At 55.7% G+C, this 23873-nt stretch overlaps 1 protein-coding gene across 1 annotated transcript in view; it reads right to left on the bottom strand.

Annotated features, from left to right (window-relative positions):
• ANK2 (ankyrin 2) overlaps positions 1 to 23873 on the bottom strand; it is a 180106-nt gene that overhangs the window by 41476 nt on the left and 114757 nt on the right. The window contains exons 23-30 of the mRNA XM_081090714.1: positions 22272 to 22416; positions 16794 to 16896; positions 16034 to 16137; positions 6239 to 6463; positions 3497 to 3651; positions 2141 to 2352; positions 1674 to 1878; positions 19 to 115 (exon numbers count right to left, since the gene is read on the bottom strand). Of these exons, the coding sequence (XP_080946840.1) occupies positions 19 to 115; positions 1674 to 1878; positions 2141 to 2352; positions 3497 to 3651; positions 6239 to 6463; positions 16034 to 16137; positions 16794 to 16896; positions 22272 to 22416 (1246 nt within the window). The remainder of the gene's footprint in view (positions 1 to 18; positions 116 to 1673; positions 1879 to 2140; positions 2353 to 3496; positions 3652 to 6238; positions 6464 to 16033; positions 16138 to 16793; positions 16897 to 22271; positions 22417 to 23873) is intronic.

The raw sequence follows: 23873 nt of genomic DNA, 5'->3' as shown, positions 1-23873 counted from the left end.
TCTGAGGGCGGGACGTACCTGGCAGACACGTTGGTGGTGAAGGAAACACACTCATTGACAAACGTTAATGGCGTGGTTCCCGTGATGTCTTCCCACTGCGCAGGAGTGGTCCCGCCTGAAACAACAGGATTGCTGACAATGAGGCAGCGCTCCAGCCTCCGAGCGCCAAGCGCGTCTGTGGTCCCTGCGCTCGGCCGCGGACGCTGGAAGGCCACACAGAGCAGCAGCGCCGACAACACCTCCCACGAATGAGCTGAAAGTTATTGGAGTCGCTGCTTCAAATGTCTATGTGTTCTGCCCTCGACCTGACTCCCTGAGGCTGTTACTGTGGTTGGTCAGCCCTGAAGATCAATTTGAATTGTACAGGGTGGATGACTTTAAAAGATCCTTTAACTGACCAAGGAGCTGACGGCTCCGTTAAAATAATGAAAAAATTCAGGTAGTTTTTTGTTCCTGAACTCCATGCTTTATACAATTGTTTTCATAAGAGAAAAAATTCTCTCCATTTGCAATGGAAGGCCATAAAAAAGTACTTGGGAAACATGAACGGCTGAATGAACTGCAGGCTGATGGGCAGGTGGACAAAGGCCCAAGGAAGGCCTAACCAGGTCGGTGGCGCCTCGGCCACGTGGTCCCTCGCTGGACCCCTGGCCAGGGCAGGGCATACCTGCCCGTGACATCTCACCTGTTTCACCTCCACACATGACGTCTCATGTGACAGGGACTAAAACCTGTGGGAAACTCACCCAGGAACGTGGGGTGGGAATGAGGTCGTGACCTCCTGCGTCCCTGCTAGTCCACGTACTTCGAATTTTATTAAACGTATGGGGCAAGCTCCATGGCTTATTATGGTGCATACAGAAAAGCATTAATAAGGAGGGAGGACTGGAGAGAGAGCAAGATAAGGGAGAATACAACTGCCAACACCAGGGGAGGTGAGAACTTCCTCACCCCCGGGCGGGCGAGCAGGGCAGCTGACCCGAGCTCGGGCGGGCATGGCTGAGCCCAGGAGCGTGCGGTGCTGTGAAAGGGGGACGTTTCCAGCCAAACGATGCCTGTGAGCTTTCTCCCTCCCACTCTGTGATGGGGCCGAGACAACCAAGAGCTGGAGTGTCTCCCTGGAGGTTGGTAGTTGTCTGAACATTAACACAACTTCCAATGGAAAAGACCGTGTTCAGTGAATCTTGAAAAACCTTTACTGTTTTCTCAAGGCTGTCCCACAGGTCTGTGACGACAGGACCGACTCCCACACACAGGTCAGCTCTGAGCTGCGGGGGCAGCGGTGCAGGACGATGGTTTTCAGCAGGTGGACGATGAGGTCTCTGGTGAAGGCCGACAGGCGTGCGGGCTCGGGTGGAACCCTGCTCTGCACAAGCCTGTGGTATGGTCTCGGGAAGTCACAGAGCTCTCGGAGCCTGGCTTCCTTTTCAGGGGGACGGGGCTAAGTGCGGGCACAGGGCCGCGAGGCAGAGACGACCGTGAGCGCTGCCCAGGGGCCTGCGGCTGTACCGGCAGGTGGCTCATCACCTGCCGCCTTCTGCTCCCTCCTGGGGATGCTCCTCCTGAAGCCGCACGGGCCCTGCAGGCACCTCACGACAACGCGCTAACACTGGCGGCCGTGTAGGGGTCTCCTTCCACAGTTTTCTACTCACACCGCCCGCACAGCGCCTCACCTGTGATGCTGCACAGGAGCCTCAAGGTCGGATCATCTCCCCCAAAACCGTTCAGCATGACGTCGCTGGCGGCCTTGGGGATGGGGATGGTCATGGTGATGGGCTTGTGGAACTTCCTCCGTCTGGGCTCCAAGGTGACGATCGGGCTGAAGGTCGCTTTGTTCCCCAGGATCTTCCTGACCAGCTCGCCGTGCATGGGCTGCGCCTTTTCCAAGGAAAGCAGAGTGAGCACCAGGCCGCGCGCCTCAGGTGAGTATCTTTGAAAGCACTTTTTGTCTCGTCAGCACAGTAGCTTCCAGCATAGGACTGAGGTAGCAGGTCCTCAGCCCTCCTGCAAGAGGCCTACTGTGTGCTGTGGCAGCCCCTGCTCTCCAGTGCGATGTGACCCTGTCTGTGTGGCCCCCCGTTCCCATAGCCAGTCCCCTCCCCGCAAGGTGCCCCGGCCACGCACGCGCCCAGCACCGCACCTGCAGGCCCACGCGGATCCGCTTGGTCAGCGCGCCCTCGGGGAACACCGCCTGCACCTGCGGGACCACCGTGCTGCTCAGCACGCCGCCCTCGGGCCCGATCAGGTGGCTGTCCTGCTTGACACGGGATACCACGGCGAAGTACTGCGGGAAGTCACGCGTGACGATGCGGCAGATGCGCTTACGGTCCAGGTCCTCAGCGCTGTCCAGCACTGCGGATGACAGCGCACGCGGTCCAGGTGAGCGCCTCCTCGGGGCAGGAGCGCTTCCACCAGAGCAGCGCCCGGTCCCTCTGCGGGGCCTGCGGCCTCGGGGTGGGCGGGGGCTCTCCCTGGTTTACTCCTCTCCCACCAGCTGCAGAGGAAACGGGTCCCGCAGGCTCTCCTCTGCCAACATCAACGTTGGCTCAAGACCTGTTTCTATGTTGTGAGAAGAGACACGCCCTTCTGTCCTGCCAGGATGGTTTGCGGGGTCACCCGGGGGGGGGGGGGGACTGTCTCTGAGATGCACTGTGCGTATGGAGAAGGGCCACAATGGATGACCGTGAATCCAGCGTTTGAATTCCCGAAACCAGGAACTTGCCCAACACGTCCCCCACCATCAGCAGGCTTTTCACAGACTCAGTGCCCAGACGTAGGGCAGGACGGAAAACCAGACCACTTAACCGAGGCAATCTAGACTGACAGGGCCACTGGGATTGGGGTTTCATTTTCCTGAGTAACAACAGGAGACCAGGCAAATGCATCGTGCGCTGACTCATCGTCACTGGCACACACCGGTACCTGCTGGGCCAGAACCACACAGACACTTGCGCACACACGCACGCATCACACGTGCACACACACACAGTGCACACATGCACAAGCACACACACAGTGCACACATGCACAAGCACACACGCACAAGCAGACATGCGCGCACACGTACACACACAGTGCACACGCACAAGCACACACAGTGCACACACACAAGCAGACATGCGCGCACACGTGCACACACAGTGCACACACACAAGCAGACATGCGCGCACACGTGCACACACAGTGCACACACGCACAAGCAGACATGCGCACACACGTGCACACAGTGCACACCCACACAAGCAGACATGCGCGCACACGTGCACACACAGTGCACACACGCACAAGCAGACATGCGCACACACGTGCACACCCACACAAGCAGACATGCGTGCACACGTGCACACACAGTGCACACCCGCACAAGCAGACATGCGCACACACGTGCACACACAGTGCACACACGCACAAGCAGACGTGTGCACACACACAGTGCACACGCACAAGCACACGCGTGCACACACGTGCAGCCCGGTCCGCAGGAGGCGCCGCGCACCCTCGTCCATGCCGTTGAGGATCTCGTTGAGCTCGTCCTCCGTGTGCTCGCAGCCGTGCTCCTTCCAGCTGTCCCCGCTCTCGCTGCGCAGCACCACCAGCTCCCGCTCCTTCCCGCGCAGGGCAGCGAAGTGCGGGATCTCCACGATGACGGGCCTGGCAGCAAGCAGAGCACGCGGTGTGGGCGGCAGCAGCCACGCACCGCGCGCGCCCCGACCGTCTGTGGCAAAGTGACCTGGAGGCCTCTCTCTGGGGATGGGGACGGGGACAGGGGCTAGCGGCTGGCTGCGCAGTAGCACTCCACCTCAGGGCTCCCGTCCCGGGACACGCTGCTCCCCGGAGCCCCGGTGTCTGCCTGAGTGCAGGTGGCACCTGGAACTTCTCCTCGGAGAAACGTAAAGAAACGGACATGCGTGTCTGTGACGTGCACCGACCTCCTGGGACGTTCTCAGCGAGGGGTGACATGACAATGCTGGAGGGGATGGCCTGGTGCGGTGTGAGCTGGTGAGTCTGAATGAGATGTCAGAGGAGCTGACTGCGCGGGAACGACGCAGACATGCATGCGGGGTCTGCCCAGGCTCCCCCCATCCGAGGGCGCAGTAGGCATTGCACACGGCGGCCCTCGCCGAGCCCCCGACAGCATGTGCGATGCCTACTGGGCTCAGCTCCGAGCATGCACGGCCCTCGCTCCCAGGGCACAGCCTCTCTCAAGAGTCGTGGAGGCTCTGGGTCTCCGGTCCAGGTTGCTTTGAGACAGACTCCAAGTTCCCATCACAACACCGCAACTAGCACAGAGTACGACTAGGCAGATCTCATGCTTAAAACGAAAATGAAGGTCACAGCACTTTAAGGGGAAAGGTATAAAAACATCACTCGAAAGAAAAGTCACATACCACAGGGTCAGAAATGGTCCACTAGAGAGTTGGTACAGAGTGTAAATCATAGAGAGGGACATGTCACGGGCACAATGACAGAAAGAGAAATCATATTGCAGGAGGAGGAGAATGGGGCCAGCAGCCATCGGTTGGTTTAAGTCGCTCCTACCCAAGGAACTTGGTTCCAGGAGGCCCCAGCTGGAGGATGCGGCTGACCAAGCTTTCTCCCTCGTTAAGTGGGGGGGGAGCCGCTGGCAGGTGGAGTTTACTGAGCACATCCAAGCAGCAGTGAGAGAGAGAAGACAGTGAGCTTCAGGGGCGGCGTCCACCCCGCACCGCCCGCTCAGACACCGGGAGGTCTGCTTTGGTTCTGTCCCCTCCACTGGCCACAGGGAGGGCGGCACCGATGCCCAGCGTGCCCGATGGAGGCATGGGGGCGGCACGTGGGGACGGCCTCTCCCTGGTGAGGTCCTGCCAGGGCGTGAGCCGTGGAAGGAAAAATATGCTGCCCAGGCTGCTGGAAATGTCATGAAAACTCGGACTCTGCAGAGGCCGGTGCTTCCATGGATATTCCTGCTCAGATGTGGAGACTCTTACACAGCCCAGGCGGCCTGAGCGTGAGGGAGGGAGGGGGACCTGCGACAGGGGGTGGGGTCGGGGTGTGCCCCACCCAGAGCCCCCGGCGCCTGTGTCTCAGGTCTGCCTGAGGGATGGCGGAGGAGGCGTCTAGAACCGGGAATACGGACACGCCCCCTCTGGCGTGAACGCGGTTTGGAGCAACCTGTGAACAGCTTCCTCCAAGTTATGAGACTTTAGGCCGATTCCTAGTTCTAGCGCGAGCAGCTCTCCCAGTGTGACGCCAGCACAACAGAAGCTCCCGGGCAACGGGCCGTGGGCCCCACATTCAAGCACAGAGACTTGCTATGAGGAGGCTTGAACACCACTGAGTTGTTTCAAAACATTTTGAAACGTGTCCCCCTCCACCACCTCATCCTTCGGTCGGTTTTCAGCAGAAGCCACGATTTTTTTGCTTGTTGAAATGCCACTTCATATGGCAGCAGCTGCTCAAGCACATAAAAGAAAGAAGAAATGCTAATTTCTGCTCAAAACTGCTAAAATGAGGCTGGCGGCAGTGAGCGCGGACTTTGCCTTCTTAAGGAAAACTGTGACCAGACAGGCGGCCAGTGTGAGTGTAAGCCTCACGGTAGCAGTTTGGGAGCAGAGAAGGCAAACCACACACCGACTCCTGGCCACACTTCTCCCCAAGCGCAGACGGTTCTCAGGACGTGGGACCTCGAGTCCATGTTTGGAAGAGAGGAGGGTTTTTCTTAGGACTCTGCCACTTCAGTGTCAGAGGGAAAAACAATACCTACCATTGGCTGAAAACATGATTCGCACTGGGAGCCTAGCAGCTGTGATCGCATCCAGAGAGAGAGAGAGTCACCTGCCTGCTGAGCTCACGGATGCTCACAAAGGAAGAGGCGTGGGGAGGGGTGCAGCATCAGTGCTACTTAATGTCACAGGAGCCCGGCCGGTGTGGCTCAGTGGCTCAGTGGTTGAGGGTCGACCTATGAACCAGGAGGTCACAGCTCGATTCCCGGTCAGGGCACAGGCCCGGGTGGTGGGCTCCATCCCCAGTGTGGGGCGTGCAGGAGGCAGCCAATCCATGATTCTCTCTCATCAGGGATGTTTCTCTCTCTCGCTCCCTCTCCCTTCCTCTATGAAGTCAATAAAAACAGATTTAAAAAACGTCACGGGTCAACCTTCGTTCAAAGCACTGGACGTACCTTTGTGCATCCGTCCCGGGGGCGCCGGGCGAGATGCCAGCACACAGGTGACTAAGTGGGAGGCTTAGCAGAGACCCTTACCCCAGGAACTGCGCGCCAGAGGGTCCGACTTCGATCAGGCGGCTGGCCAGGCCTTCTCCCTCCACCATCGGGGGCATGGTCGCCAGGCGGTGGCGTTTCACCAGGCGGCAGGTGACCCGTGTGGGGGCCGTGCACTTCCTCGGCGGGATGATGATGCGGAGCCCGTGGTGTCTGCAGCCGCGCATGGCGCCCCCGCGGGCGTCCACCATGAAGCTGACCAGGAAGCTGCAAGGGGGGGCAGAGGTCAGACGTGTGGGCGAGGTCGGAGGCAGGGGCCCAAGTCCCGGCCAGGCGACTTCTGTCCGCCACGCCTGGTTCTCAGACATCGGGTCTTCATACGCATGCTGGGGACGAACTGGTCCTTAAATGTTATCTCGCTTTATACCAGTGCCTTGATGGCTGTTGTGCTGCTTTAATTTTTGTGTTGTTTTCACCTGTAACCTAAGACAATCTCTGCCACCTTGTGTTGACTGTGTGTGGACTGTAATTTAAAATCTATCCAACTGACAAAGTGGCATGGAATTATGTGACAACTCTCAGGGTCCCCGTCACAGAACTTCCGCCTGCATGTCCTGAAAACCCACGGAAGTCAGGGTGGGATGGAGCAGTTAATCCCACTGGACTTTTCCAAGTTACATCGTGTCCAGCTCATTTCAATATAAACTATGACTTAAGAAAAGAGGCCACCACTGGGGCACAGGCGTCAGCTCCATGTGGACGGGCGGGCCCTGCGGAGGGAGGGTGTCTGGTCATCGTGAATGTCCCCAAATTACAAGAGAGTGTGGAAAACCACAGCTAGTAATTTAGCAACGTGGAGGCATCTCTTCCTTTTGCTCCGTTCCTGCCAGGCTCGAGGTTCATGGACAGCCTGGTCCACGGGGCCGGCATGCGTCTGTGGCGAGGCAAGGGCTGGTCTAACCGGAAGGGCTTCCTTCGGGAGGGGCGGGTGCATGCAGTGGGGACTCGCTTGGTCAAGAGGCAGAAATCAGGCGACCTGACCGGCATTTCCATTGCACCTGCGAGGCTCTGATACCAAAACAGGAAGAGGTAAGCAGCCTCCAGGTGAGTTAGGCTCAGCCAGCACACCATGCCGGACCCCCGCCCTGGCACAGAGTCCATGACTGCAGCCCAAAACCTGGAACACAGTCAATCCAAGAAATGATGGGCAGAAGCACCATGTGTCTGCTCTGTTAGACGAGTGGAGAAAGAGCTTAGCGTCCCTCACAGAAGACCGGAGCTCACGCACATGGCTAAGCAGGAGTCTGCTGCTCTCAGCACAGAAGGGACGGGCAGCCCAGGGCCTGTCAGCAGGCGTGCGGGGACAGCGAGGCCACAGCCGTGCCCCATGCGTGGCCAGCCAGCCTGGGAGAACAATCCACAATGCAGGACCGAATGTGGATGTTTCTGGTCTTGATCAAAATGCAGTGAGAAGAGGTCAGCTGCTTTTCTTACCACTAGGTATAAATTTAAGTATAAATTCTCAAAAAATATTTTTAAAAATGTACTGCTGCACAAAAGAATGGGAGAGCTAGTTAACATGGATGAATCTAAAGGTTTCCTTTCCATTCTGTCCTTTTTATTGGGCTACATTTACACTGACGTTTATGAACCCTGAGAAAGGCTACTCAAGTGCCAACCAGCGCTGCTGCCACTCCCTGCACTGTTCCTGGCGTCCCCTGGTTTGCTCATCTCTTGCTTACTGTCACCCTGGGGGGACGGGCTGCAGGCCCCGAGGAACCCTGCGGCCCACCCGCCTGCCCCTGCAGGACCCCGCACTGTCTGCCCGCCGAAGGCCCTGGGCAGTGTCTGCTCGGGCACCTGCTGTGTCTGGACCTGTCCATCGGGGATGGCTTGCTGCCTCCACACCTGTGCACCTCGGACCCTGTGGCGTGCCCCCTACTAGGGACTCTACCCAGGGGATGAAGGGCTGCATTCCTGGCTGGAACCGGGTCTCAGTACATCAGATCCTGTCTCTGTGTCATCGGCTGCTCCTGTGAAACCCTCTTGTTCTCGTTTGCTCGTTTCCAGCTCCATGTTCCCCTCCTACCACGTGTCACCCTCCCACCGAGGGCTGGCCACCCTGCTGGCAACTGAGGACACAGACAGCGGAGCCGTGGCGACTGCCCCCGACGTCCCCGGAGGGTTTCGCTGACTTCCCTGGTGACGGGGAAGGTGGTGGCAGCAGCCCGGGTCCCCAGTCCCAGCAGAGTGTGTGGAGGTGACAGGTAACGGCTGAACCAGCTAACGAGCAGGGCAGTGCAAAGAGCAAGTTGTGCGACGGCCGCAGTTGTGTCTAACCACCAGAGAAGATGGCAAAGGCAGTTGTTTAACTCTCTGGTCTCTGGACAACCATCCAGTCACAACTCCTTCAAGCGACCACACACAGGCGTTTCAGCTTGTCGGAGAGCAAAAACCCGTCTCGAGTAACGTGATGACAGGATGAACAGCTAATAACGAAGCTGAGTGTAGACTTGTAAATGCAAAGCCGTCTTCCAATGGGAGGGAATAAGCGAGACAGTTCAAGTTCTACGAGGTGATGATGGGAAGTTTTAGATAAAAGTCAGCATGCTGATCACTTAGCCCCCACAGTTCCTGACAGAACATCAGGTAAGCATTTTCCGTAGAAATGTCACATGATAAAAGGGGTCCCTACTTGCACCGGGAGAAGAATGAGTGGATGTTGTGTGCAGAACAATTTCAACCACAGAGCAGGGTGGAAGAGACTGCTTTTTGTGCCGCAGGAAGAGGGAAGGAGCAGGTCCGGCCGTGCGGCGATGGGCACTAGACTTGGTAAAGCAAGTGCACTTTCCTCCCATCGTCAGGAGGTGACCACTGGGAGACAGCGTGAAGGACTGAGGCGCGGCCGCAGGGGAGCACCGCTGAGCACGTGCAGGGCTGGCGTGCGAGAGCCGCTCTGTGAACCAGGGGCTCGCGGCTGCCGACAGGGGTGCGGACTGAGTCACGTGGGCAGAGACACGGAGGCCTGAGCGCTGGTGCCGCCACCTCCCTTCCCCTACGCCCGCACGATGTTATATATCCCGAGTGTCTTTAAATTTACAGTACAAGACAGCACCTAAGAAACAAATGGAGGAACTGACATGTTCTGAGTGCCCACAGTGAACCCGGAACTCGGCTGAAGCAGTTTCATATGGCAATGAAGTTTCTACTAGCTTATGAACGCCCCTGTTTAAATAAAATGTAAAACACTGTCCCAGAGCAGGCACCCTGCCTCTGTGTCGCTCTGGGAGCCACTGATCAGCCCGGGCCGGGCCGTGCTGCTGGGACCCCAGGCAAGTCACTTCCTGCCTTTAGGTTTCAGTTTCCTCGCCCATAAAATGAGACTTTCACCAAACACGCCACAGGGCCCTCGGCGTTCCGTGTGTGCCGGGCACGAACCAGGCAGGACCCCCTGAAAGGCCCTCTCTCAGATGCTCCGGAAGAATTCCTACTTGGAGGATAAACAGCTATCGCTCTGGGAAGTAGGCACCATGCTTGCTCCGTGGTTAACCCAGTAAACGAGCAGTTTTGCAGAAAATGTGCACACACTGCACTGAGCATTGACTTTAAAGCTCTACAGACAAAAAAAAATCACGTGACATACTCGGCTTAAACCGCATATCTTACTTTAGGTGGAATTCAGCAATCATGCAAATTAGAAACTCTTATTGAGAGGTTTTCAAAATTGTGAGATAAGTGTTATCACAATTTAAAAGGGAGGAGGAAAGCAAAAGCAACCCACCATGATTATGCAGATGACTTGCCTACAAAGAGGCGATTTGATTAGCTAAACAGATACATGCTTCAGAGACAGAAAACCCGGCTCTGCCTGCTGAGGAGCACGCCTCCACCCCAAAGTCACCAAGGCTTCGGCTCCCTTTCAGTGCACCCGGGACCGCGAGGGCGGGTGGGGAGGAAGGTGCAGCATTCGGTTAGTTATGGGGTCAAAACAGGAAGAAAATGTTCAGGGTGCTTCAGTGAGCCTGCACACCCCCCGGAGGCCCGTCAATTCCACCTATTCTGGCGAGAACACGAGGCGTGGTGACGTGGGGAGCTCTCCCCCCTGCTCTCCCTCCAAGCCCTCCTGCGCCCCGGCTCCCAGACTGAACATGATGGGAAGTGCCTCTGAAGAAAGTGGCTCAGCTTTATCAGAATCACCAGTCACTAATCACTCGCAATGTTCATGTGTAGAAACATCCCATTTAGTGTTTCAGAGAAACTAAAGGGATGGCTATGATTTTCAAAATGGGGTCTATGAGGCCGTCTTATCTGTGCACGGTCTGCATGTGACGATGACTGTAACAAAAATGCCCTGCTCGGCAGTCTGATAAGAACCTTCAGGAATAAACTGCTGGACTAACACAGCACGATTCCAAGCTCTCAGGAGCTGCACTTAGAGCAGCATCCCAGGGAGATGGACCACTAACCAACTCTCAGCCTTCGGTTCACCTAAGAACAGTTTTTAAACCACTTAAAACCATAACCTTTCCTATGACTTTAAAACAGGCCAACTGATTTGTGTGATTGCCGGGAATAACTTTTCAGCTTCATGTGGCGCTTTTCCTCACAAAAGGAGCTGAGATGTGGAGAGCCTCGGCCAAGCCTCTCCCAGGAGGTCTGCGTGAGTCCTGGCACCATCCCAGCCGCTTCCCAATGAAGTAACTGATGCCCACGTTCCCTCCACTGCAGAGCAAGGGGCACGCAGCCAGGGCGCGGCCTGGAGACACGCCGGCCCTGCGTCCCTGGGAGGTGTGCGCACTGAAGCACCCTGGGGTGCGGGGGGAGGCGGGGACGGGCAGGAGGGGCGATGCAGTCACCTGCTGTTGTCACGGTCGAGACATGGAGAGGTGCGGCTGCAACAGAACAGACACTTTAGCACAGAGAAGGAGTGGGCGAACATCAAGAAGGAATCAGAGGCGACTTCTGACCGAAATGCACTGTCATTCCCCACCCGACTCCATCCGGAGGAGATGGAAACAGCCATGAGGCATCCCTGTGCCCACATGCTGAGGGGTCGGGGTGGGCTCCACGGCTCCCCATCAGGGCCCTGGGGCTCGGGGAACCCTGGGCGCCCCTGCAGCCCCGCTCCCTGCTTAGCACTGGCCATGGGCCCTGCGCACAGCCAAGTGTCCAGGAGACCACACACCATCAAAGGCATTCAAAGGAGAGGGACAGAGCCTGGAATTGGTGACCACGGTCAATGCTTCCTACGTCATGGCAATGCCCTTTTGGCCACTGCGGAAGACACGTGAACACAAAAGGCACAATTTAAAGACTGGCTTCCATGACAAGCCATGACATAGCAACTAGGAGGCAGAGAAGGTACGTGAATTACCTACTGGCAGGGGATGGAAGCTATGCAAGTCTGAGCACTCGTTCAAGGCTGCCGGCTTGCTGGGGGGGGGGGGGCCTGCTCAGGGTGCCCCCTGCTCGGGGCTTACCCTGCTTGCTGCTGTGGCCGGGGCTGCCCCACTCCCCAGGCATTTTCTCTGCCTCTGGCTCACTCGTGTCTGACGTACAAAAGGATACATTTATGGGACCAGAAAGCCAACCTTAAAAATAGTTGTTTAACAACTTAAACATCGTTTTCTTCATCCAAAAGCATTGACCTTCATGTACCTTCAGAAAGCTGGGGTGTTTGGAACATGTGAACCACCAAGTTAACTGCTCTGCACACTTAACATTAATGCTGTCCAAGGAGCAGCCGTCTCGGCTCCTGGGATCTAACTACCACTCCCCTGAGCTAATGTCCTCACATGCTTTTTAATGGACTTTATTTCTGGGCATAGTTTTAGGTTCACGGCAAAATGGTCTTCAACATGTTTTTCTGAAAAAGACCAATTTTTTTTTAAAATATATTTTATTGATTTTTTACAGAGAGGAAGGGAGAGGGATAGAGAGGTAGAAACATCGATGAGAGAGAAACATCGATCAGCTGCCTCCTGCACATCTCCTACTGGGGATGTGCCCGCAACCAAGGTACATGCCCTTGACCGGAATCGAACCTGGGACCTTTCAGTCCGCAGGCCGACGTTCTATCCACTGAGCCAAACCGGTTTCGGCTGAAAAAGACCAATTTTTTAATGGACTTCTGGTTGCTATATCTTGCAGGATAACATGATGAATTGACACTTAACTGTTGGCATGCAGCTACCATTGAAATGGTAAAAATAAAGGCCTTCGGAATCATATTAAAATGGATCACAAAGCTGGCCATTACCAAGCACGGAGCCTCACTCACTGAGCGCTTGGGAAATGGAGAAGAACCGTGAATTCAGGCTCGTGCCCAAATCCTGCCATGTAACACCTGGGATGCTAGCAACACCTGCTGGCCCGATCCTGAGTGAGTGACAAACTCTCTCAGGAGCAGCAACAGAAATCTTGCTGCAGCCCTTCCTTTGCCGGGGACTGGCTGTGATGGGTCGTCGGATGGTTTTAGCTGCCGACACCTCCTCTTGGGTGGCCGTGGACACGAGCCACTAGAGACAGGCAGAGGCGGAAGGAGGTGCCAACATGGCCTGCGGGGGCAGCTGTGTCCTCCATGAACCTAGAGGCCCTGTGGGCTCCACAGGAACCACATACACCGTGAGCCACAGTGCACAGAAAAGCTCCCTGAATTACTTCCTCTGTCAAAAACATTTCTTTTCTAACTTTCTGGGCAGATTCGAAGTGGCTTAACAATTCACCCAAGAATCTCAGTTCCTTGAAAAATACATGTAAAATGACAACTCAGGAGCCCGGTGTGGAATGAGTAAAACTGTAACAATCACCCTGGCCAGTCTGGCTCAGTGGATAGAGCGTTGGCCCTCGGACTGAAGGGTCCTGGGTTCAGTTCTGGTCAAGGGCACGCACCTGGTTTGCAGGCTCGATCCCTGGCCCTGGTTGGAGTGTGTGAAGGAGGCAGCTAATCAATGTGTCTCTCTCATATACACGTTTCTCTGTCTCTCCCCCTCCCTTCCCCTCTCTCTAAAAAATCAATGGATATCAATGAAACAATATCTTTGGATGAGGATTAACAGCGACAAAAAAAACCCCAAACAAAACAAAGAAACCAACGTTACGTATGAAATCATGAACGCTATCCGTGTACAGTAACAAGGTGACAGCGTTTAAGCACCAGGAGCAGCAGCACCGAGCAATCAGTGGGAACCCCTGGGTCCCAGTCCTCTGCTGTGTGTTTGTTCAAATGCCGCAGCACAGGCCTCACTAGATGCCCGGTCGCCTGGCAACTGTAACAGTGAGGCCCACATCACACCAGGACCAGGACTGCACAGGGAGGTTCTGTAGATGATTTGGAATACACTTGGCTTAACTCAGTGGTTCTCAACCTTCTGGCCCTTTAAATACAGTTCCTCATGCTGTGACCCAACCATAAAATTATGTTCGTTGCTACTTCATCACTGTCATGTTGCTACTGTTATGAATCGTCATGTAAATATCTGATGTGCAGGATGGTCTTAGGCGACCCCTGTGAAAGGGTCGTTCCACCGCCAAAGGGGCCGCGACCCACAGGTTGAGAACCGCTGGAGCTGGTTTGGGATCTGTGAGTGATCTGGATGGTGCATGGGGAGTGTGTAAATACTGACGAGAACCTACTGAGTCCTCTTCTTTCTGGACAAAATGCTAATTGTGTAAGAACTACGTGCCGTTACAGTCCTCTGTGGGATCCGTAACATAACGTGCACCTTCCGGGTAACGAAGGGAAGCGCTGACCGTCTGCCTGCCGTGCCCAGGTCACATGCAGAGGGTGAGGCGGGCTCGGGGTCTGGCGGGGGTGCCCCGAAGGGAGCATCACATTTTTCCTTCCAGAGGCTGTCTGCCAACTTCACACACAGGTGTGCTTCTTCAAGGCCGCCCATCTCACTGGGCCCTGCTCCGGAGTGCCTGGCACACGCGGCCCTTTGCGGAATTCAGCCACGTGTCAGGAGTTTGCACAGGTTAATTACCGAGGTCTGCATCATAATCAGAGCCGTTAGGCCAAGACGGTCCTTTCTCACAGTGTGTAAAACACACACATCTGGACACCGGCACTTGTAGAAACCACCCACAGAGACGCCGCTGCGACGGGCGGGGCCTGGCACGCTAAGGCTCCTGGGTGATTCTAATGCCCGGCCAGAGTTTAGAATATATGGTCAGTGACCACCTTTCAAGTTCACAGAAGAACTGGCTTATTAGAGACCAAGATTAAAGACCCTTATCTCACTAAGTGATTAATCTTTAACCGCTGAGGCTCTAGGTTTGACTCTTGTAAATTCGGCCATTAATAGTAAATTACATTGTGCCTGGCCGGTGTGCTCAGTGGTTCAGTGACAACCTATGAACCAGGAGGTCATGGTTCGATTCCTGGTCAGGGCACATGCCTGGGTTTCAGGCTTGATCCCCAGTAGGAGGCGTGCAGGAGGCAGCTGGTCAATGATTCTCTCATCACTGATGTTTCTCTCTCTCTCTCCCTCTCCCTTCCTCTCTGAAATCAATAAAAATATATTTTAAAAAGGTAGTACATTACATTGTGCTTAAAACAACCCTTCGCCCCTGGGCTGGGGATGGCCTGGGCTGCGCTGGTGCTGGGGTCTAACCTACCACCTTCACGTTCCAGGGCCAACTCCTTTCTCCTCCTCATTGTTCAGAAAGTTGGTAGCAGAATGCAACGTTATGCTTTTTGAATAATCAATAGGTCAGATGTTAATGATCTCATTTTACACTTAGAATGTGTAAGTAAATTGGGATGAGGTTTAATTTGGTTTTTATTCCCTTGCATAATTCTTGCATTAGGAACCTGCTTATGTTTTTTAACAGGAAAAGAGTACTTTGATTATTTCCTATGTCTATGGGCCTAGTTTTACAGCCTGTGAATCTTTAGGAGCAGCTTAGACTATGAGGTGCAAACTCTGTAACTACAATGCCTCAGAACGCCTTCCTGGAAAGAGACTTACTTTAGAATAATGGCAACAAGGAAGGTCCACAATTCAAATCATGCTGGGCATTACGGATAAGGAGTTTGGAACCATTTAAGCCAAGATGTTTGATTTAGTTAGATAACATATGGGTAGGGCTTTAAAAGGTGGTTAAGTGGGCAAATATTGTTAAGAGTTTACATATAATTATGAAATTACTAGATGAATAAAAGTAATAGAATGAAAGGGAAAATGCCACTGTGAAGTGCTACCACTTACAACTCCTTCCAGAACTTATGGTCCACGTAACTGAGTTCTGTGCCTTCAGGACATCTTTCAGTAGGTTACCATTATTAACTCAAAGCCCTGCGTTTTTAGAGAGCTGATGTGGAAGGCAGCATTTCTCAGTGGCTGCTGGCTCCGGGCAGGTGACTGAGCTGACAGGTGCCCTCCAGGCCCTATTGCCTACTGCACAGGACTCCTCCTTCCGCCTGTGTAACTCCAGCCTCCAGCCTCGGGGAACATCCCTTCAGTGCCTTCACTCATGGGAAGAGGCATTTGTGACCTGGTCAGTTCACCTCAGTAAATAAAACCGTCCAGAACGCAAACACTCCTGCCCTTCCTTTCAAGACGTCTTAAAGCATCAGCAGCTGCTGATTAGTGAGCAAGCTGTTTGACGCAATGCTACCAGTTACTTTAAAACGTCAGCTTTTCTATGTGCAATTCAACCCTTTCTGCTGGTTTGTCCACGCAGACGGGGCCCATGGTGGACAAAGCTGTGTTATTTACAAGTTTAAACGAAGGTCACGTCCCTTGTAAGCTGGCCGCCAGCTACGCCACCGCACAAAGCTGCTGCTGTCCACTCGTCCCTTCCCTGATCTGGACACAGGACACCACGACTCACCCTGAGTGGACGGGGCTGGAAGAAAGAGCCACATTGTCCAGGTGCTCGGGGCCCCAGCTGAGGCGGTAGGCGTTCCTCTCCGCCTCCTTGGCGAGCGCTGACACCTGGACACAAAGGACACGGCTCAGGGACACGGCTCTCTCCCTCCCCTCCGACGACAAGGTACCCGCCTCGGAAAGGGGCGCCTCAGACAGTGGCACTGCCTGGAAAAGCCCCTTTAAAACGTGAGGCCGAGGTGCTCAGGTATTTGGTAACACATTCCCGCTTAGGATGTTATTGATGTTGGATCACTGTCGCTGTCTTTGAAGAGGGTGGGTGTCCGTGTACCCAGCCAGCCTGAACTCTAACATCCTACCCAATGCCAGTATTTCCTAATAAACGACATCTTTTCTCTAGATAACCACCTAACACGGAGACGCAGGTGTCCGCGCCGTTCATCTCAGGCCTCGGACGGACGCACCTCCCCGCCCCACCCTCTAATGGAGACCTCCTGGAGGAGGCGGTCTTCATACTCAATCTCCACAGAGGAGCTCAATAGCTGGAGAAACAAGCAGTACGTTGTTTTAGAAAAACTCCGCTATTGAGAAATCTAGGGAACATTTTCCGTGTTTTAGGAAAAAATCCTCAAATCTCTTACCCTAGCCCATGACTAGCTCAGCTGATTTTGTTTTTTAAGACAAAAAGGCTTTCTTTGGCTCCTTCCTGCAGCGGTGAGGCTCCCTCCCTGCCACGGGGACGAAGTGCGCCCGCAGTGACATACCTGGTGGCTGGGGATCACAACGGTGTCGTCGATCATGGCGCTGTCCCTCAGGTAGGAGGCGTGGCTCAGGGTGTGCGACCTGTCGGAACTGAAGGACCGGAGGCTGGCAGGTGAGCAGAGGCCGTGATCACGCGCCCACGGTGGGGCAGGGCAGGGAGGAGGGCATGGCGAGCCGAGCAGGAGAGCGAAGAGAGCGTGCAGTTAGCTGCCGGGACCTTCCTGGGGACAGGCCGCGGTGCAGGGAGGACGCGGGCTCTGTGCCACCCGTTCCCGTCACCCCGAGGGAACACACCCCCTGCCTGGCTCTGCCACCCAATGGCAGGGGCCCCAGGGGACCAGGAGTTAGAATCTGACACTCCTAATCTGACTCCTGCTCTCCCCAGACAGGTTTGAGGCCGGCAACTGGCGCTCAATAGCCGCCGGCAGACAAATTCACGCAGGAAATAACTGCAGGGCTGATCTCCAACATCCGAGCCAAATGTTCATCGCCCTGCAACTGGGAAATATCAGGGGACAGCCAGCCCGAGGCGAGAACAGGGCGACAGGCAGGTTTCCGTGTGCCCTCACCCGTCCGGCGGCGGTGACCAAGGGCCGGGAACCCCGGGAGGCAGGGACGGGGACAGCCGCATGCAGACTTCCTGAGGAAACAGCCCCTGGCTGTGTCCCGCATGGCCACTCAGAGGCCAGCACTGCCCCTCGCATGTCCTGTGCTGCGCGCAACGTCGCGGGCGGGCGGGTCGCTGTGCAATGACACAGGCACACAGAAAGCGTTTCTAAGCACCGACCAGACCCAGACACGCCAGCCAGCACAAAGCAACTGCCAGGGGGACCAGGGGAGGCTGGTTCACACGGGCTCAGGCCTGGACAGCGAAGGCTTTTGTGAGAGCTGAGCGTCAGAGCTCTGAGCCACATGCTCCGATGTGAGGAGTGAAAGCTGACATTCTCATAGAGGAAGTGACATTCCTTCCCAGCCCGCCTGCATGGTCAACTGACCAATGGGTGGATAGCCTCAGTGAGCGAACTTTCATGCGTGTCAGCCCAGGTCTAAAGATCTACATTCAAAGTATCAGCCCACAGCCCACAGGTGGCTGAGCCATGGTCCCACGGTGTCTACGGACGCCAAGGCGTGCACCCTCCAGCCGGCAGGTGTGGCCGTGAGGTGTGTGGAATTGTGAACTAAGTGTCGAGCTGGCCCACTTATCAGCAACTGTTTTCATTTTGCAACTACACCTAATTTTGTAAGCCACACACTGACCTTCACGAGGTGTCGGCTGAGCCAGCCCGTTGTCTCTGAGAAACTGCTGCTGGGCGGTAGTGTGTGCGGGGGGGGGGGGGGGGGGGGCCTTCTCCCCACCCTGCTCCAGGCCTTATGCCCGAGCATTACAGGTGCGACGTGACACGAGTCCAAGGAGGGGACTGCCTGACCGAGCGTTTACACCCACAGGGACCGCGTGTTTCCGCTGAGATGGAATCTAGGCCGCGTGTGAGGGGTCCCTCTCGTATGTTTCCCAGGCTCCTGGTGAAGGCACAGGGTCTAGACAGCCCAGGGCAGCAGGGCACCACGGGGCCACTGGGGGCTCAGTCCTGGGGGCAGCGCAGCCCCACTTATAGGTGTGCCTTGGGTTTCAACAGTGCACGTTCCATAATGGGGTGCAGGGCACTGTGAGTGACCTTAGCCTGGCCTTGAATTGGGGATGGGATTAAATTACTGGGGGGGGGGGGGTCTTTCATTTCAGCCAATCTTGTCTCCCTTAAGAAACGGAATAACTGTTTTTCTCCTGCTTTAAACTGCAGACACTTCAGCTTCGCATTTGACTCTCCTTGCTCTGGTGAGAAGTGGGCCAAGGGAGAGACCACACAGCGGGCGCCTCCTGAAGTGCCAGGGCCGTCCCTGGGCTCCGCCAGCCCCCGGGGCTCCACAGGGCTGACCTGTTCAGCCATCCTCTCTCCACGGCTTTGGACTGCGAAGACCCAGACGGCGACCTCCACGGTTACAGGCACTAGATTTACGCAGGCGGGCAGGGCCCTAGGTTCAGGGCGGAGGCCTGCTCCTCACAGCAGGTGGACAGGCCCACCAGGTAGGACTGGCCCTGACATGCAGCCCTGGGACAGGGGCAACAGGTCAGCAGGGATAGGAGCAGACCCCACGGTAAACACGGCCTCGACCAGACCTAGTGACGCGGCTGCTGCCATGGTCCAACACAGACAGAGGCAGCTGGGACTGGATTCCACTCCCAGGGACACAGCACCACTGGCTGGCTGTCCACTTTAGGGGTGAGGGGTTAAGGAGCTCATTTGGCCCTTAAGATACGAAGCCACATTCTGCCGTCACCGTGGCCACCTGCCTAACCCAAGGTCAATCTCCCCACTGGTATGCACCCCAAGAGGAAAGGAATAGAGAGAAGAAAGGAAAGGAAGAGACGAGGTAACACAACCTCAAAAAAGAGATTAGGGAAGAGAGAGAGAGAGAGAGAGAGAGAGAGAGAGAGAGAGAGAGAGAGAGAGAGAGATTAGGATATGTGGACGGGGGCGGGGGGTGCAGCTGGAAGGAGAATGAATCCACTGGAACCATCTGTCTGCATGTCTCTACCTGTGGGATTTTATTCTGGCTCACTCTGCATCCTACAGTACTAACTGTTATTGAGGCAATGCTTATGGTTTCGAATTGCTCTTTTTTTCTATTTAGTTACAGACATATTGAAGTGAAATAATGTTAAGTATTCCAATAGCAGAGAATTATTCTCTCTGAAGGAAAAAATGACCAGCACAGGAGTCTAGAATAATTCACACTTTTGGCCCAGAAACTCTTCATTTGATCTGAAACATTACAAACAAGTTAGAAACAGTAGAGCGGCCATGTTTTTTGCATTAAGTCAGAGGCCGCAGTCTTCGGTGGATGAGTTTCCCAGACCATGGCAGGGAGCCACAGGAGTGGCCATTCCCACCGGCGGGTCGGCTAAGGCGTGCTGAAGGCTTGTTATGACCTAAACGCGGACTTCCCGCTGGCACGCTGCTTTACAGACACGCGTTAGCTTGGATCCAAGTCCCTTCGGTCCGAGAAGGGCAGCGGTGACAAATACGTCTCGGACACTCAGTCATGGTGTCCTCAAGCCCCACTGAAGAAGCAGACACTGACAAGTGTGCACGTGCTCGCTCTCGCCCAGGGAGCAGCTTCCGTGGCTCGCTGCCGGGTAGTGCTTTACACTGAATCTGGGTAGCATTTCAGCGTGAAGCACTAATAAAATAAAACGGAAGCAAAACCCAGTTGACGGTGTTCTCATCGCCGCACATCAAAATTGTGCGTCTATTTTTAGTCTTCTGTGCGCCCACAGACACTTCAGGCATCACCATGACCTTTCTATCATCTCAACTGCACACGGGCTAATTGGGTTCCTTGCTGGAGCCACACTAACGCCCCCCAACCACAGGGGGCGCCGTGACAGGTGAATTCATGCCGGGCTTGTTCTAGTTTTCATTCTATTAACACATGTACCTTCCAGCCCAAGCAACTACTCAACTTAATACATAAAAACCCTAATTTGAGAATACACCCACGATTTCAGAATGGAAGCGCCCCTGTGAACACAGCACGCACACGCACATCGAGCGGGGAGCAGGGAAATGGATGGGCCAGGAGGGTTATGCTGCCAGCCACGGGCACCTACCTGGGCACGGCACTACTGGAGGCACCAAACAGAGAAACAATGAGAAGGTAAATGGTTACCGACAAAGGTAACATATTGAATTGTCTAAGCAAAACAAAGAAGCACACAGACAACCGTGAACGGAGCCACTGCCTGCAGTTCCATCCGAGACGGCAGGTGGCGGCCTCCTGCTCTGGAAAAGCAACTGGGGCTGAGACCCCACCGCCCGCCGCCCACCCCGTCCTGACCTGCGGACCGCGTCAGTCTGAGCAGGATGGGCCAGCCTCAGAGCCCTGCTCGACGGAAAGCATCGCTCTATTCCTCCCAACCCAAGTCCTTCCAGAGGACAAGGGATCCACTCGAGCACTTGTTTCTAATAAAAAAGACGAGGCTGAAAAGAAAGACCTCCCGGCTGACAGCACGCCTATCCATGGACTATTGGGAATGTGCCACAGCCATCAACAACTCGCTTATTAAAACCTGAAGTCTTTAAGGATTCTCAGAACGTGATGTCCGCATCCATCCGCGTGTCAGAGTTCACACGGAGCATGCCCGTGACCAGTCCCCGAGGGCCCCCTCCGGCAGCCTGACCCCAGGACTCCGTCTCATCTTCCTCTGCTCACCCAGCCTGAAGCCCTCCACCAGGGCTGGCCGGGCTCAAATCCACGACTGTGATCACTGAGCTCAGAGTTCGAGTCTTCACACCAGCTCAACCGGCAGCAGCTGCCCGCCGAGTCCTCTGGCACCGCCCCGGTAGGATGGGTCTCATGTCCCACCTCAGAGGGACCCCGCCCAGCATGCAGGCGTCATCGCCTCCTTCACTGCACTCAGCACCCACTGAGGAACACCATTCCTCCCCAACCAGGCGCCCTGCCTTGGGATCTGACAAGACCTCGAAGCCCTCCCCACCCTCTCTCCCCGCCACCAGGGCCCGCTGGCACCCCCAGCCTGGCCTCTCCCACCCGCTGGGCTAGGAATTCAGCCATTAGTCATATCTTAGTCATGTCTCTACCTGCAGTGCCCAGGCAAGGCCGGCCCAGGGGGACGCAGGTCACGGGCACCCTGAGCTATTTTAGAAAATGGGGGGGGGGGTGGGCAGGCAGCACTGGCATGCAGGGAAAATACCCAAGAAAACTCTGTGTCTATCCGTTTAGAAATGCCTCCCCTTTGGGGCATGGATTTCCTGGACTCAACATGCCGGACAGAGCGTAGAAACGCCAAGATGACAGGTGCCAACCGATGACTGAGGAGCAGAGACACTGCGTGCCCTTCGGGCTGACCACACACACACCCACACCACAGCCCTGCTTCTGACGGGGAGCCGTGTTCTTCCTCAGAACTTACCAGCCGCCGAGCGCGGGCAGCAGCACCCCAAAGCAGCGCTCTCTGGTACTGCAGGCGCCATCATGCCCAGATCGGCCCATCAGCCGGCTCCTGCAGGTCCGGCTCCGAGCGCGGTGCCAGGCCCTGGCGGGTTGTCCTGCCTCCTCTCTCATCGCGTCTCTCTGACCCTCCCTCCAGACAAGCTTTGCTCACAGAAACGACAGCATCCACCAACGCCGGGGCTCAGAGGGCCCACAGGCAGAAATGTCCTTTTTACTGGGCCAGAGGGAGGTGGCCGGTGCCTGAAAACCTCTACTTAAAGGGGGACGTCTCTGCTCCTTATAGCTGCTCGCGTTACTATTTAATCGCTCCCGCCTCAGTTTCCCTTCTTGACGTGGGAGGAAGCAGAGAACCCGCTAACGCCAAGGGGGTTTCCTCTGCGCGCAGCACCGAGCCTGCTCGCCTGTAGCGGAGTGCCCCTCCCGCTGGAGGCCCCGCACGCCGGCTGTACCTGTCGGAGCGCCCGCCCTCCAGGCTGTAGCGCAGGTACGTCAGCCCGTCCAGGAACTGGCTGCTGGGCAGCGAGTCGTCCCCCAGCTCCTTCAGGTCCTCGGGCCGCAGGTACTCCCCGCCGTCCCCCGTCATCGTGTCGTCTCCTGGAAGCACGCGGGAGAGTTACTGGCTGAGTGAGGGCAGCATGACAGAGCCCTGCACAGCAGAGGCACGCACAGCCCGTGTGCCGAAGAGCGTGGGAACGCAGAGAAACTGCATCCGACCCGCACCCCCACTCCTCACCGAGGAGAAACCACCCCCTGGGTGCAATTCTTTGTTCAGTGTTTTTCCTCATGTCCCTGTCGTGGCAGCTGATTTACAGCCGACGCCAAGTCATCAAGATGCTACAGCAATGCGCCCCCCCACACACACACACACCAACACGGGCACACAGGACATGCACTGACGCTGCTTGACGGGAAGGACTAACCAGGCCCCAGGGGGCAGAGGCTGCTTCAGGATGGTGCCCACTGGGGGCTTCGGGGAGGGCGGCTGGTTTGGTGATAGGGGCTTTGTAGGGGTGATCAGGTGAGTGCTGAGATTCGATCTGAGCTGAGGAACCACTGAGCATGTCCTTACAGGACAGGCAGACACGGGACAGCAGGCCCCGCGAGCTGCAGGGCTCAGGGCCAGGGCTCAGGGTCCCTGCAGCCACCGAAGCAGAGAGGCTCCCGAGGGCACTGGCCCCCAGAGCAGGGGCGGGTAAATACGAGCCACCAAGCTGGTGCTCGTCTGTCGTGACCCCTTCGCAGGTTCCAGCGAAGCTTGTCTGGTGCAGCTCTGGTGGCAGGCGTGGTGGGGGTTCTGGTGAGAAGCGCGTGCGTGAGGGTCAGGGGCCCAGAATGGTGTGAGCGCGAGAGGAACACGGGCCCTTGGAGGGTGCTGTGCGGAATAACTGGGCGAGAGGACACGCTCGTGCTGGTGAGCGAGGCGGCCAAGGAAGGAAGCCGGGATCTGCGCACAGTGACAGGTGGAGCGGCTCAGACATCCATGACAGGCCACAGCCGCACCTGCCCCCCGTCACCTTCCTAACGTGTAAATCGTGACTAGCAGTGCTTTTGTGAGTCAAGTAAGTTGGGAGAAAAAGATTCCAGGATCCACTCTAAGCATTAGCTTCCCTAAACACAGGTGTTGTCTGGTTTGGAAAGAAGCCTCAGTGGTTTTCGGAGAAACATGTGTGAGCTTGTTAACACGTGGGAAGACTTGGTCTGCTCTCCTGATGCAGAAGCGAAGGGGCCAGGGAAGGCGGTCGGTCTGTCGCATAGAAGACGCTGTGCTCTGCGGTCCCTTCAAAGTGGCTGAAAGTCATCTAAACCCAGTCCTAGCTGCCTTAGGACGGCCACGTCACTCCTTGTCTAACACGTTCATCACATCAAAACGTACCTTCACCAACGATTAACCTACGTTCACTCCAAGCGAACTAACTCAGTTGTTGCTAGCTCAATGACAGCTTATCAAAGACTGTTTCTCTAAATTCGTATTCTAAGAAGAAATATTACTTTGGAGAAAATACTCATACAGAGGTCACTAGATAATTTAACTATGTTAGTAAGTCTCAATG

Source organism: Myotis nattereri, assembly GCF_964212035.1.
Source record: "Myotis nattereri genome assembly, chromosome: 5".
Lineage (NCBI taxonomy): Eukaryota > Metazoa > Chordata > Mammalia > Chiroptera > Vespertilionidae > Myotis > Myotis nattereri.
This window is presented reverse-complemented; position numbering and strand designations above follow the sequence as displayed.